Source organism: Pelobates fuscus, chromosome 11 (assembly GCF_036172605.1).
Source record: "Pelobates fuscus isolate aPelFus1 chromosome 11, aPelFus1.pri, whole genome shotgun sequence".
NCBI lineage: Eukaryota > Metazoa > Chordata > Amphibia > Anura > Pelobatidae > Pelobates > Pelobates fuscus.
The window spans coordinates 137,852,423-137,867,803 of record NC_086327.1 but is presented as its reverse complement, the minus strand read 5'-3'; the positions used below and the strand labels follow the sequence as shown (position 1 = coordinate 137,867,803).

Genomic DNA, 15,381 nt, shown 5'->3' with positions numbered 1-15,381 from the left:
ATAGTCCTACTTCATTTAACAGAAAAAAAAATGTATAATCTTATGTCGCAAGGTATTAAATAAATTATAGTATGATGTGTTCTTAATTTTGTTATGGCCCATACATGATGGCTTCATCTAAGGATTCCAAGTTTAACATGTAAAGAGAACAATTAACGTTTTAGGAACATGAACCAACTAGAAATAACCTGAGAAAGGCTGTCCATAATATCTTATTGGCTTGTACCATACTAAAATCACTTTATATGTTTCTCAGGTGGGTGTATAATCTACAAGCAATGCAGTGCCCAATGTAGCTTTGAGATCAAAGCATAATTTAATTGTTAGATCTCCTAGAAATCTTCTCATATTCCTGCTTAAATATGAGAAAACCTGGGACATTCTGTTTAAATAAAAGCTAACTATCGTAGCTGGAATGCTTTTTTTTTTTTTTTTTAAACAATGCTTCAGAGTTCCTGGTTTGGTGATCAACACTCAAAGGGTTAATGTCCATGCCCAGAATATGCCATGGGTCTCACAAGAACTATTAGTGTAGGTTTTTGAAATCCATCCTTAAAGATGTGCCACTCCACTCACTGAATCCAGCCTGGAACTTGCATATTAATTGTATCTTGTTCGGTTTGCGATGGGCTTGATAGAGCCTTTTCCACCAACACAACCATTTAAATTATGCTTGAAAGTGATGGCCTATGATTTATAGAAGGGGTTTTCAAGGTACACCCAATATTTTGAAGGCAATATCGCAAGGGGAGAGGTGTCTCTTTAACAATTGTTCATTTGATGTAACCCTCACAACCAACACTACTGGGAAATATTGAAGACTGAGCTTGACCAACCATTGGTTTAATGATCACTTAATCTATACACAGGACAAATGTATTTAGCCATTAATCATTCATTAATCAATCAATCATTAAATATCTGTATTCTAACTAAAGCAGCATATTCATAGCAGTTTGGTTGAAAGTCATAAAGTCTTCAGAAAGGCCCATTGTCATGTAGGGCTGTGTAGGTTTTACACGTAAGTGCCGGGTTCCCCTTTAAAGGAGACCACTGCAGATCCTATGCATGAAAAAGCTTTGTTCCAATGCTGTGACTGTAGCTATCTCCTCCGTCTTCCTCCCTTCCTGTCATGGTGGAACCCTCTGCAGGCAGTTTCCTGACAATTCTGTACATTCTGCAGCCTTAAACACAGCATTACCTTCTTCATAGCCTGTAGCAGTTTTTTTTTTTGTTGCACTTTGTCCGTCCAAATGCTACAATTCTCTGTGTTGGAGCACCTGTCTTGGAATTCATGTGTTTTCACTTTAGAATGTCTGCTCTGTTACATGAGAATGTCCATGTCTCTCTGAATGTATGCTTTGATTATCATACATTGTCTCTCTATTACTGGGGGGTGTGGGAATCCAAATAATGTCCGCTTTGATCAGTTCTTTAAAGGGAACATGTCACCTTTATACAACCTTGCCTGTGTGTTACTGTCTTCAGCTACAATATATATATATATATATATATATATATATATATATATATATATATATATATTTATATATATATATTTATATATTAACAAAGAACAAATAATCTGGCATTCTACCCAAAAATTTATAAACAAATACCTTATTCAGACCAGGGTGCTACACTGCCCTCCAAAGTATATAAAATACAAAAATATGAGAGCACTCACTGGATTTTATCAAGATCAATAAAGATCTCATTAAGGTCGACACTTTCTAGGCAAACTTTAATACACTAATTTGATTGATTTGAAATCCAGTGAGTGCTCTCATCTTCTTGCATTTTATATATATATATATATATATATATATATATATATATATATATATACACACACACATATACACACACACATATACACACACACACTCTCCCCCTCTCTTTCCCCCTTCCCCTCTCTCTCTCTCCCCCTTTCCCCCTCTCCCCTCCTAATAAGGAGTCATGTGTTGGTAAGAAGTACCCATACAGCAATGCTATATCAGCAGGAGAGTCTGTAAGTCACCCTGAACTTAAAAGCCCCATTACACATTACCATGAGACATACCTACATGTAAGCCACAGGCTTTGACCCCTATTAAACACACATGGTTTTGCTGCACATCACACAGGAAAATAACTGCATATGCAAAACAAATACTCAGCCAGTCCTAGCTGCACACCAGTAATTAACAACTTACAGTGGGCCATCTATTGAGGCTCACCTCCACATCTTTTGCACTCCGGTCCGTCACTGAACTTTTCGGTACAATTCGACACACCATCACAACTTATCTCCCTATCATTACTTGTACTGTATGATCCAATACCACAAGCATGTGTTTAAAAATATTTTGATACGCTTTATACTAATGCAAATTTTATTATATAGTACATATATCCCTAGTTACATTGTTATATTATTCAAACACCCTTCATGTTATAATAAAACAATGTCTGTGAAGCTTGTAGCAGATTGTACTGCAATGTCTGCTAATGCTGAGCTATGTATCCCCAAAAAGTTATGGTAGAATGCGGTGTATGTGTGATGACAAAATAAGTCTTCGCTAAAACCGATCAATGCCCTCTGTTCCTCTAAACAAGTTTTCTCTAGGAATTACGTCCTCTTCATTTTCATAAACCTGTTTCATTGTGTCTAATTTTTTCTTTTTTCCTTAAATTGTTTTACTGTCCTGTGTTCAAGACTACCTCTATGTGACATAAGCAACTAAACTCAGTCGTCCTCCCCATAATTTGTTTTATGTTGGTTTGTTGATTGTCCGAATCCATCTCCAAGGGATGTTCTCAGTGTACTGACTCTGCCAAATTATTTTCTGTGATATCCTATCTAAACTGTCATTTTATTTGGTGAGATTTTATTTAACAAGTGCTAACTTGTTGTTATCCTGTGAGAGGGAAATAATACTTGAATCCTGTGACCCAGTTCCAGAAATACACATGAATCATTCTTATCCTGGTTACTAATTAACCAGACTTTGCTTTTGGAATATCTTCAGTGTTATTTAGGACAAAGTGATTAAGGCCGTTTAATTGGGTAGGCCATAAGTATTTGGGTCGTGAGTAGTTTTGGATCTGTGATTCAGTGAGCTGGATGTGAAATGAAACAATCACTAAGAGGATAATCTGCTGTCTGTCGGCTTTAATTCAACTTTATTTACAGTTAGAACCGTGAATCCTTTAGGAATTGGATAGTCCGATTTGCCGCTTTTTATTGGCAATGTGTGTGCATTTGCTAGTTTAGGCGCATAGCAATAACAAAAGATGTATTGGTGATTTAGCACAATAGAGAAAAACAACTGGTAATGATGAAATTGCTGTGAGTTTTGGTATGAACGATTTAAAAAAAAATTACAATGAAAAGAAAGCAATGGTAAAATTTACAATTAATAATTTTTTGCTTGGTATAAAACTACACCAAATATTCTGTAAACATACATGCTGGAGTCCATGATAATGGCTTTGACTTTGACAGGAGCTGCATTGACTTTGCTCAACCTGTCTTACGCAGACTAAACTAACCTGCACATAAGACACTATACGTTGCTGGTGTGAAGTGCCTAATCTAAAAACTGATGTTGCAGGGACAGAGCGTCCAGTGTACTGAGCAGACACACTCTTGCAGAGCTCTTTGCCCACAGCATAATCGAGTGGACGATTGACAATGGACGCCACATAACGCCACCTTTAAAGTTCTCACTCATATTTCCAAGATAATGGATTTACTGGATGACAGAGTTATGAGGCACAATTGTAGAAAGAAATGTGACCGAGAAGCATCTCAGTTAAAGAGTTAAATTCAGTATTCTCAGGAGGCTATTAACCTCATTTGTAACACCTGGAAAAACTAAGGGCATAGTGGTTGATGGTTCCATATTAACAGGTAACCTTACGCTCCTGGCTTCACGCCCAGGGAATTAATAATTCAATACCAAATATATTCTGATAAATTGAGAATTATGAATGCAGTTCATGGGAAATTAAAACCCACAAGCTTAAATTCTTTTAAGATCTATGCAAAAACACTTCTACACTTCTACAATAGTACACTCATTTCCTGTCCCATTGTTCACTGGTTATGGAACATATGCTATAGAAGGACACTTCTTGCTGCCTCTCTTAGTAGAATTGGCCTATTTGATTATGGTGTGACCTTCTATCTCTTGCTGAGGCCATTCTGATTCAATAAACCTGTTTTACTATAAAATTGTAAAAAGTGTCTTTAAAAACTGATGTTGGGGATCACCTGGAGGCCACATTACTGAGGGAACCTACAATCCATTTCTTCTTTACACATTTTAAAAAAAAAAAAATATTAACACTAGGTAATGATCCCAGTGATTTCTTAGTAACCAGGTTAGTATGTGGCCTTCTCTCAACCAAAGTGTTGTGATGCTAAGGGTCAGGAAGTTAAACAGGGGTTGTTTGTTGTTAAGTGGCCATTGACCTTGTGTTCCTTGGCCCACAAAGTTTCCTAGATACCCACCACCTTAGAATTTGGGCATACCCTGATCCAGTTGAAAAAAGGAAAGGGTGGCAGTATTGGAGCTTGGGAATCCCTTGGCCTTTTCTTTTAAATGAGGGATTTGACCTGGATTCCTATCATCTTCTAGTGAAACACTATTGGAGAAGTGTAACAGTATGTTGGCCAATCTTCTTGACGACTCCTGAATCACTCTACGGAGGAAGGAGAGAGAGAAGGTGTAATTCTGCAGTGTCTGACCTAAACATTCTTACACATGTGAACCCTTTTTAAGTTGGTGAAATATAAATGTTATGGCTTATCACAAACAGAAGACTGCACCAGCCTAATTTCTGAGGAATGCCATGCAAACTGTTGGTCTTGGGAAAGTAAAATAGGTTTACTAAAGAGGTTAAATAATCTGCGAGGTTCTGGAGCCAAAAGTTTGTGGACAGTTGGCATGGAGATTATTTCTTCAATGTTTTCGCTTAGGCTTTCCTTAAGTTAAAAGGGTAATCCAGACTAGGATCCTGTGGTAACATCTATACCTCTCTGACAATACTCAAAGATTTTATTGATACTGCAAGTTATCTCCTGTTCTGTTAATTGGATTTTAATCACAAAACGGTGTCTCCTGCATAGTAGTCTATTAACAAAGCAGGTGATAAGAAAATTCTAAATTAAAAACAGTAATAATACACCACACTACTAAAAAAATTCAACAAAACCTGGGACCCTTGGTTCTATGAATTCCCTATCCCTACTTAACCATAGCAGTAATTGCAGTATTATTTTTCCTGTTTTTTCCCTTATATTTTATTTCATAACGATAAACCAACAAGATGTATGCAACATAAAAAAGCTTGTACCGAAACAATGTCACTGTCTAATACTTCTTACAGCGCTTCCTACTTAATGCTTGTGGAAACAGCCAATACGATCTACCAGTTATTTTATCGTTTGTTGTAACACTGTATTGTATAAATTGTAATCTCACTTTATTTCAATGAAAATTTAAAAACTTTAAAAAAAAGAATTATGTATAAAAACAATTGTTCACTGAGGGTAGCTAAAATGTGCACTCCTTTTCAGGATGTGTGTAGAGAAGCTGTGTGATTGACAGGCATGGAGGTGTGGCTAGTGCACCATAAACAAAACTATTTAACTCCTAAATGTCAGAAAATTGACCAGTGAGACTGCAGGTACATGATCTATACACCAAAACCACATCATGAATCTAAAATGTTTTGGTGCGTAGACTATCCCTTTAAGGTTAGCACTGGGAATACACATACATGGCATAGAGATGCAATGACTCAATGCGTCTCTTTGGGGAAAACTCAGCTCCTTCCCTAAGGACACCTCAGCTCCTTCCCTAAAGACACCTCAGCTCCTTCCCTAAGGACACCTCAGCTCCTTCCCTAAGGACACCTCTAGTGGCACATTGATTCTCCTTGTGCAGCACTGATCCAGGAAGTATCTCCAGTGGCCGTAAGTGACTGCCACTAGAGGTGTCCTTAGGGAACAACGTAAAAACTGCTTTTTTTCTGAAAAGACAGTGTTTACAGCAAAAAGTCTGCAGGGACTGACTATACTCACCAGGACAACTACATTAAGCTGTAGTTGTTCAGTTGACTATAGTGTCCCTTTAATTGCCTTACTATTAAGTAAATAGTTTACTATGCCGAGCCATATTTCTTATTACTAAAAGCAGACTAGCTGGGTTTACTTCTATGTGCTGAGACATGAGACCATATTCTATGAGCTAATGCAGAGTGTGGTGAATTTTCAGATGGATAACAGAAAGTGGTGGAGAAGTAAAACCAATGAAGGGGAGTAAAACAGTGCCCCCAGCAAGATAATGGTGTACAAATGGTAATCAGGGGGGTATTACAGATGTAATCCGCTTTGTACAGCCTTCTTACAGTTGAAATTGTAAAGCAACGTGCAAATCATCATTTAATCCAATAGGAGCACAGCAGTACACTGTCTTTATTTCAGGAACCTTTATGTGCCGGGGCCCAGGTTTTTCATAACTACACGGTGGATTTTTCTCTTATTTGTGTTTGATCCCAGATCTTGTTAAGACGTTGTGACAGTTGTCTTTAATCTAACTATGAATGGGAACCCAGTAAGCATCTTGTGTTATTTAATGGTCCCTGAAAATCCTCTTTGTACCTTGCAGAGTTGGGATTGCTGCTGTACCTGAGAGACTGGAAATTGTGAGAGATCAGCGTGTTCACAAGCCCAAGAAATCCAACAAGGGTTCTTCTAAATCCCGAAAACACTCTGGTAAGCGTTGTTCTCTCTCATTAATAAATTACAGTTTGGGCTGCTGGCTTTTCCAGTTCCATGTTATGTATGTTCTATAGCACATACTACAACAAACTATCAAACTAACAATCTTATACTGTAACAATGTAAAACTCCTATGATAAAACAAATCTACACATTTTGTACTGACAAGCTATCTACCCAATACTGTACCAACCTTACAATCCTTTATTACAATAAACTGACCGTCTTATACTTCGTCAAACTATGAACCATATACTTCAGCAATATAACAATCCTATACTGCAAAAATATTATTATTATTTTATTTTTTATATAGTGCCAGCAAATTCCATAGCTCTGTACAATGGGTGGACTATCAGTCACATAATTGTAACCAGACAAATGGATCCACAGGAACAGAGGGGTTGAGGGCCTTGCTCAATGAGCTTACATGCTAGAGTGAGTGGGGTATACTGACACAAAGGGTATAAGTAGGAATAATGAAATAGGTTGCTAGAAAAGTAATCACTGAGAACTTAGTAGGTTATTTTTGACAGTTGCAGGAAAGAAGTCAGGGGGAGAGGTAAAGGGGTTGGGAGTGGGGACCCGCTAACAGTTTAGATGATATGCTTTCAAAGATTTTTTGAAGGAGTGGAGACTGGGTGACAGTTTAACAGAGAAGGGAAGGGAGTCCCACAAAAAAGGAGCATCAGATGTGGGCGTAGGTCTTCGGCAGAGTGCATGGGCATTGACAGGACATAATTGTGTATTAGGGAGGATAGGTAGGTTGGAGCAGCATTTATAGGGCAGTGATGGCTAACCTTGACACCATAAATTGTTTCTGGAATACATTTCCCATGATGCTCAGCTAGCTTTTAGACTCTAAAAGTTAGCTGAGCATCATGGGAAATGTAGTCCGAAAACTATTTATGGTGTCAGGTTAGCCATCACTGATGTAGGGACAAGCACCAGAATCCTAAATTAAGCCCTACATCTAACTGGAAGCCAATGTAGGGACTGAGAGAGGGGGAGGTGTGGAAGGTGCGGGTGGACAGGAAAATTAGCCACTTTCCATATATATTGCAGCGGTGCAATCTGGGAACACGTAAGACCACTGAGAAGTCTATTAGAGCAGTTCAGGCAAGAAACAACAACGGCATGGACCAGCACCTTAGCTGCGTCTGGTGTTAAATAAAAGCAGATGCGAGCTATGTTTTTGAGATAGAAGCGTCAGTGCAACACTATAACACTCCTATACTGTAACAATATAACATTCCTATACTGTAACAATATAACACTCCAATACTGTAACACTATAACACTCCTATACTGTAACACTATAACACTCCTATACTGTAACAATATAACAATCCTATACTGCAACAATATAACAATCCTATACTGCAACACTATATAAATCCTATACTGTAACAATATTACACTCCTATACGGCAACACTATAACAGTCCTATACTGTAACAATATAACAATCCTATACTGTAACAATATAACAATCCTATACTGTAACAATATAACAATCCCATACTGTAACAATATAACAATCCTATACTGCAACACTATAACAGTCCTATACTGTAACAATATAACAATCCTATACTGCAACACTATAACAGTCCTATACTGTAACAATATAACAATCCTATACTGTAACAATATAACAATCCTATACTGCAACACTATAACAGTCCTATACTGTAATAATATAACACTCCTATACTGTAACACTATATAAATCCTATACTGCAACACTATAACAATCCTATACTGTAATAATATAACACTCCTATACTGCTACTATATAACAATCCTATACTGCAACACTATAACAATCCTATACTGCAACACTATAACAGTCCTATATTGTAACAATATAACAATCCAATACTTCAACACTATAACAATCATATACTGCAAAAATATAACAGTCCTATACTGTAACAATATAAATCCTATACTGTAACAATATATCAATCCTATACTGTAACAATATAACACTCCTATACTGTAATAATATAATAATCCTATACTGTAACACTATAACACTCCTATACTGTAACGATCTAACAATCCGATACTGCAACACTATAACAATCCTATACTGCAACACTATAACAATCTTATATTGTAACACTATAACATTCCTATGCTGTAACAATATAACAATCCTATACTGTAACACTATAACAGTCCTATATTGTAATGAAATAACAATCCTATACTGCAACACTATAACAATCCTATACTGTAATAATATAACAATCCTATACTGCTACTATATAACAATCCTATACTGTAACACTATAACATTCCTATGCTGTAACAATATAACAATCCTATACTGTAACACTATAACAGTCCTATACTGTAACAATATAACAATCTTATACTGTAACAATCTATCAATTCTATACTGCTACTATATAACAATCCTATACTGTAACAATATAACAATCCTATACTGTAACACTATAACATCCTATATTGTAATAATATAACCATCCTATACTGCAACACTATAACAATCCTATACTGCTACAATATAACACTCCTATACTGCAACACTATAACAATCCTATACTGCAACACTATAACAATCATATACTGTAATAATATAACAATCCTATACTGTAATAATATAACAATCCTATACTGTAACACTATAACACTCCTATACTGCAACACTATAACACTCCTATACTGTAACAATATAACACTCCTATACTGCAACAATATAACAATCCTATACTGTACCAATGTAACACTCCTATACTGCAACACTATAACAATCCTATACTGTAACAATATAACACTCCTATACTGCAACAATATAACACTCCTATACTGCTACTATATAACAATCCTATACTGCAACACTATAACACTCCTATACTGTAACACTATAACAATCCTATACTGCAACACTATAACAATCCTATATTGTAATGAAATAACAATCCTGTAACAATATAACACTCCTATACTGTAACACTATAACAATCCTATACTGTAACACTATAACAATCCTATACTGCAACAATATAGCAATCCTATACTGTACCAATGTAACACTCCTATACTGCAACAATATAACAAACCTATACTGTAACACTATAACAATCCTATACTGTAACAATATAACACTCCTATACTGCAACAATATAACAATCCTATACTGTAACAATATAACACTCCTATACTGCAACACTATAACAATCCTATACTGTAACAATCTATCAATTCTATACTGCTACTATATAACAATCCTATACTGTAACAATATAACATCCTATATTGTAATAATATAACCATCCTATACTGCAACACTATAACAATCATATACTGTAATAATATAACAATGCTATACTGCAACAATATAACAATCCTATACTGTAATAATATAACAATCCTATACTGTAATAATATAACAATCCTATACTGTAACAATATAACATCCTATATTGTAATAATATAACCATCCTATACTGCAACACTATAACAATCATATACTGTAATAATATAACAATCCTATACTGCAACAATATAACAATCCTATACTGTAATAATATAACATTCCTATACTGTAATAATATAACAATCCTATACTGCAACAATATAACACTCCTATACTGCAACACTATAACAATCCTATATTGTAATAATATAAGTCCTATACTGCAACACTATAACAATCCTATACTGTAACAATATAACACTCCTATACTGCAACACTATAACACTCCTATACTGTAACAATATAACAATCCTATACTGCAACACTATAACAATCCTATACTGTAATAATATAACAATCCTATACTGTAACACTATAACACTCCTATACTGTAACAATATAACAATCCGATACTGCAACACTATAACAATCTTATACTGTAACAATCTATCAATTCTATACTGCTACTATATAACAAACCTATACTGTAACAATCTATCAATTCTAAACTGCTACTATATAACAATCCTATACTATAACAATATAACAATCCTATACTGTAACACTATAACAGTCCTATACTGTAACAATATAACACTCCTATACTGCAACACTATAACAATCTTATACTGTAACAATCTATCAATTCTATACTGCTACTATATAACAATCCTATACTGTAACAATATAACATCCTATATTGTAATAATATAACCATCCTATACTGCAACACTATAACAATCCTATACTGTAATAATATAACACTCCTATACTGTAACGATATATCAATCCTATACTGCAACACTATAACACTCCTATACTGTAATAATATAACAATCCTATACTGCAACAATATAACAATCCTATACTGTAATAATAAAACAATCCTATACTGTAATAATATAACACTCCTATACTGCAACACTATAACAATCCTATATTGTAATAATATAAGTCCTATACTGTAACACTATAACAATCCTATACTGCAACACTATAACAATCCTATACTGTAACAATATAACACTCCTATACTGCAACACTATAACACTCCTATACTGCAACACTATAACAATCCTATACTGTAATAATATAACACTCCTATACTGTAACACTATAGCAATCCTATACTGCAACAATATAACACTCCTATACTGTAACAATATAACAATCCAATACTTCAACACTATAACAATCCTATACTGTAATATAATAATCCTATACTGTAACGAAATAACAATCCTATATTGCAACAATATAATACTCCTATACTGCAACACTATAACAATCCTATACTGTAATAATATAACACTCCTATACTGCAACAATATAGCAATCCTATAGTGTACCAATGTAACACTCCTATACTGTAACAATATAACAATCCTATACTGTAACAACATAACAATCCTATACTGCAACACTATAACAATCCTGTACTGTAATAATATAACACTCCTATACTGCAACAATATAGCAATCCTATAGTGTACCAATGTAACACTCCTATACTGTAACAATATAACAATCCTATACTGTAACAACATAACAATCCTATACTGCAACACTATAACAATCCTGTACTGTACCAATATAACACTCATATACTGCAACAATATAACAATCCTATACTGCAATGAAATAGCAATCCTATACGGTCACAATATAACACTCCTATACTGTAATAATATAACACTCTTATACTGTAACACTATATAAATCCTATACTGTAACAATATTACACTCCTATACTGCAGCACTATAACAGTCCTATACTGTAACAATATAACAAATTTTATACTGCTACTATATAACAATACTATACTGTAACAATATAACAGTCCTATACTGTAATAATATAACACTCCTATACTGTAACACTATATAAATCCTATACTGTAATAATATAGCAATCCTATACTGTAATAATATAACACTCCTATATTGTAACACTATATAAATCCTATACTGTAACAATATAACAATCCTATGCTGCAACACTATAACAATCCTATACTGTAATAATATAACAATCCTATACTGTAACACTATATAAATCCTATACTGTAACAATATAACAATCCTATACGGCAACACTATAACAATCCTATACTGCAACACTATAACAATCCTATACTGTAATAATATAACAATCTTATACTGTAACACTATATAAATCCTATACTGCAACACTATAACAGTGCTATAATGTAACAATATAACACTCCTATACTGCAACACTATAACAGTCCTATACTGTAACAATATAAAAATGTTATACTGCTACTATATAAGAATACTATACTGTAACAATATAACAGTCCTATGCTGTAATAATATAACAATCCTATACTGTAATAATATAACTCTCCTATATTGTAACACTATATAAATCCTATACTGTAACAATATAACAATCCTATACTGCAGCACTATAACAGTCCTATACTGTAACAATATAACAAATTTTATACTGCTACTATATAACAATACTATACTGTAACAATATAACAGTCCTATACTGTAATAATATAACACTCCTATACTGCAACACTATATAAATCCTATACTGTAATAATATAGCAATCCTATACTGTAATAATATAACACTCCTATATTGTAACACTTTATAAATCCTATACTGTAACAATATAACAATCCTATGCTGCAACACTATAACAATCCTATACTGTAATAATATAACAATCTTATACTGTAACACTATATAGATCCTATACTGCAACACTATAACAATCCTATACTGCAACACTATAACAGTCCTATACTGTAACAATATAACACTCCTATACTGCAACACTATAACAGTCCTATACTGTAACAATATAAAAATGTTATACTGCTACTATATAAGAATACTATACTGTAACAATACAACAGTCCTATGCTGTAATAATATAACAATCCTATACTGTAACAATATAACAATCCTATACTGTAACAATATAACACTCCTATACTGCAACACTATAACAGTCCTATACTGTAACAATATAAAAATGTTATACTGCTACTATATAAGAATACTATACTGTAACAATATAACAGTCCTATGCTGTAATAATATAACAATCCTATACTGTAATAATATAACTCTCCTATATTGTAACACTATATAAATCCTATACTGTAACAATATAACAATCCTATACTGCAACACTATAACAATCTTACACTATAACAATCTATCAATTCTATACTGTAACACTATATAAATCCTATACTGTAACAATATAACAATCCTATACTGTAATAATATAACAATCCTATACTGTAATAATTTACCACTCCTATACTGCAACACTATTACAATCCTATACTGTAACAATATAACAATCCTATACTGTAACAATATAACAATCCTATACTGCAACACTATAACAATCTTATACTGTAACAATCTATCAATTCTATACTGTAACACTATATAAATCCTATACTGTAATAATATAACACTCCTATACTGTAATAATATAACAATCCTATACTGTAATAATGTACCACTCCTATACTGCAACACTATAACAATCCTATACTGTAACAATATAACAATCCAATACTTCAACACTATAACAATCGTATACTGCAAAAATATAACAGTCCTATACTGTAACAATATAAATCCTATACTGTAACAATATATCAATCCTATACTGTAACAATATATCAATCCTATACTGCAACACTATAACACTCCTATACTGCAACACTATAACACTCCTATACTGTAATAATATAACAACATTATACTGTAACACTATATAAATCCTATACTGTAACAATATTACACTCCTATACTGTAACAATATAACAATCCTATACTGTAACAATATAACAATCCTATACTGTAATAATTTAACACTCCTATACTGCAACAATATAACAATCCTATACTGCAACACTATAACAATCCTATAATGCAACACTATAACAATCCTATAATGCAACACTATAACAATCCTATACTGTAACAATATAACACTCCTATACTGTAACACTATAACAATCCTATGCTGTAGTACTATAACACTCCTATACTGCTACTATATAACAATCCTATACTGTAATAATGTACCACTCCTATACTGCATCACTATAACTATCCTATACTGTAACACTATAACAGTCCTATACTGTAACAATATAACAATCCTATACTGCAACACTATAACAATCCTATAATGCAACACTATAACAATCCTATAATGCAACACTATAACAATCCTATACTGTAACAATATAACACTCCTATACTGTAACACTATAACAATCCTATGCTGTAGTACTATAACACTCCTATACTGCTACTATATAACAATCCTATACTGTAATAATGTACCACTCCTATACTGCAACACTATAACAATCCTATACTGTAACACTATAACAGTCCTATACTGTAACAATATAACAATCCTATACTGCAACAATATAACAATCCTATACTGTAACAATATAACAGTCCTATACTGTAACAACATAACAATCCTATACTGCAACACTATATAAATCCTATACTGTAACAATATAACAGTCCTATACTTTAATAATTTCACACTCCTATACTGCTACTATATAAGAATCCTATACTATAACAATCCTATACTGTAATAATATAACACTCCTATACTGTAACAATATAACACTCCTATACTGTAACAATATAACAATCCTATACTGCAACACTATAACAATCTTACACTGTAATAATATAACTCTCCTACCAATACTGCAACACTATAACAATCCTATACTGTAACAATATAACAATCCTATACTGTAACAATATAACAATCCTATACTTCAACACTATAACAATCGTATACTGCAAAAATATAACAGTCCTATACTGTAACAATATAAATCCTATACTTTAACAATATAACAATCCTATACTGTAATAATGTACCACTCCTATACTGCAACACTATAACAATCCTATACTGTAACACTATAACAGTCCTATACTGTAACAATATAACAATCCTATACTGCAACAATATAACAATCCTATACTGTAACAATATAACAGTCCTATACTGTAACAACATAACAATCCTATACTGCAACACTATATAAATCCTATACTGTAACAATATAACAGTCCTATACTTTAATAATTTCACACTCCTATACTGCT

The 15,381-nt window shown here is 33.4% G+C and overlaps 1 protein-coding gene across 1 annotated transcript in view; it reads left to right on the top strand.

The window, feature by feature from the left end:
• The window catches only part of IGSF9B (immunoglobulin superfamily member 9B), a 101,880-nt gene that overhangs the window by 72,186 nt on the left and 14,313 nt on the right, over positions 1-15,381 (top strand). Inside the window, exon 19 of the mRNA XM_063436949.1 lies at positions 6,660-6,766. Coding sequence (XP_063293019.1) covers positions 6,660-6,766 — 107 coding nt within the window. The remainder of the gene's footprint in view (positions 1-6,659; positions 6,767-15,381) is intronic.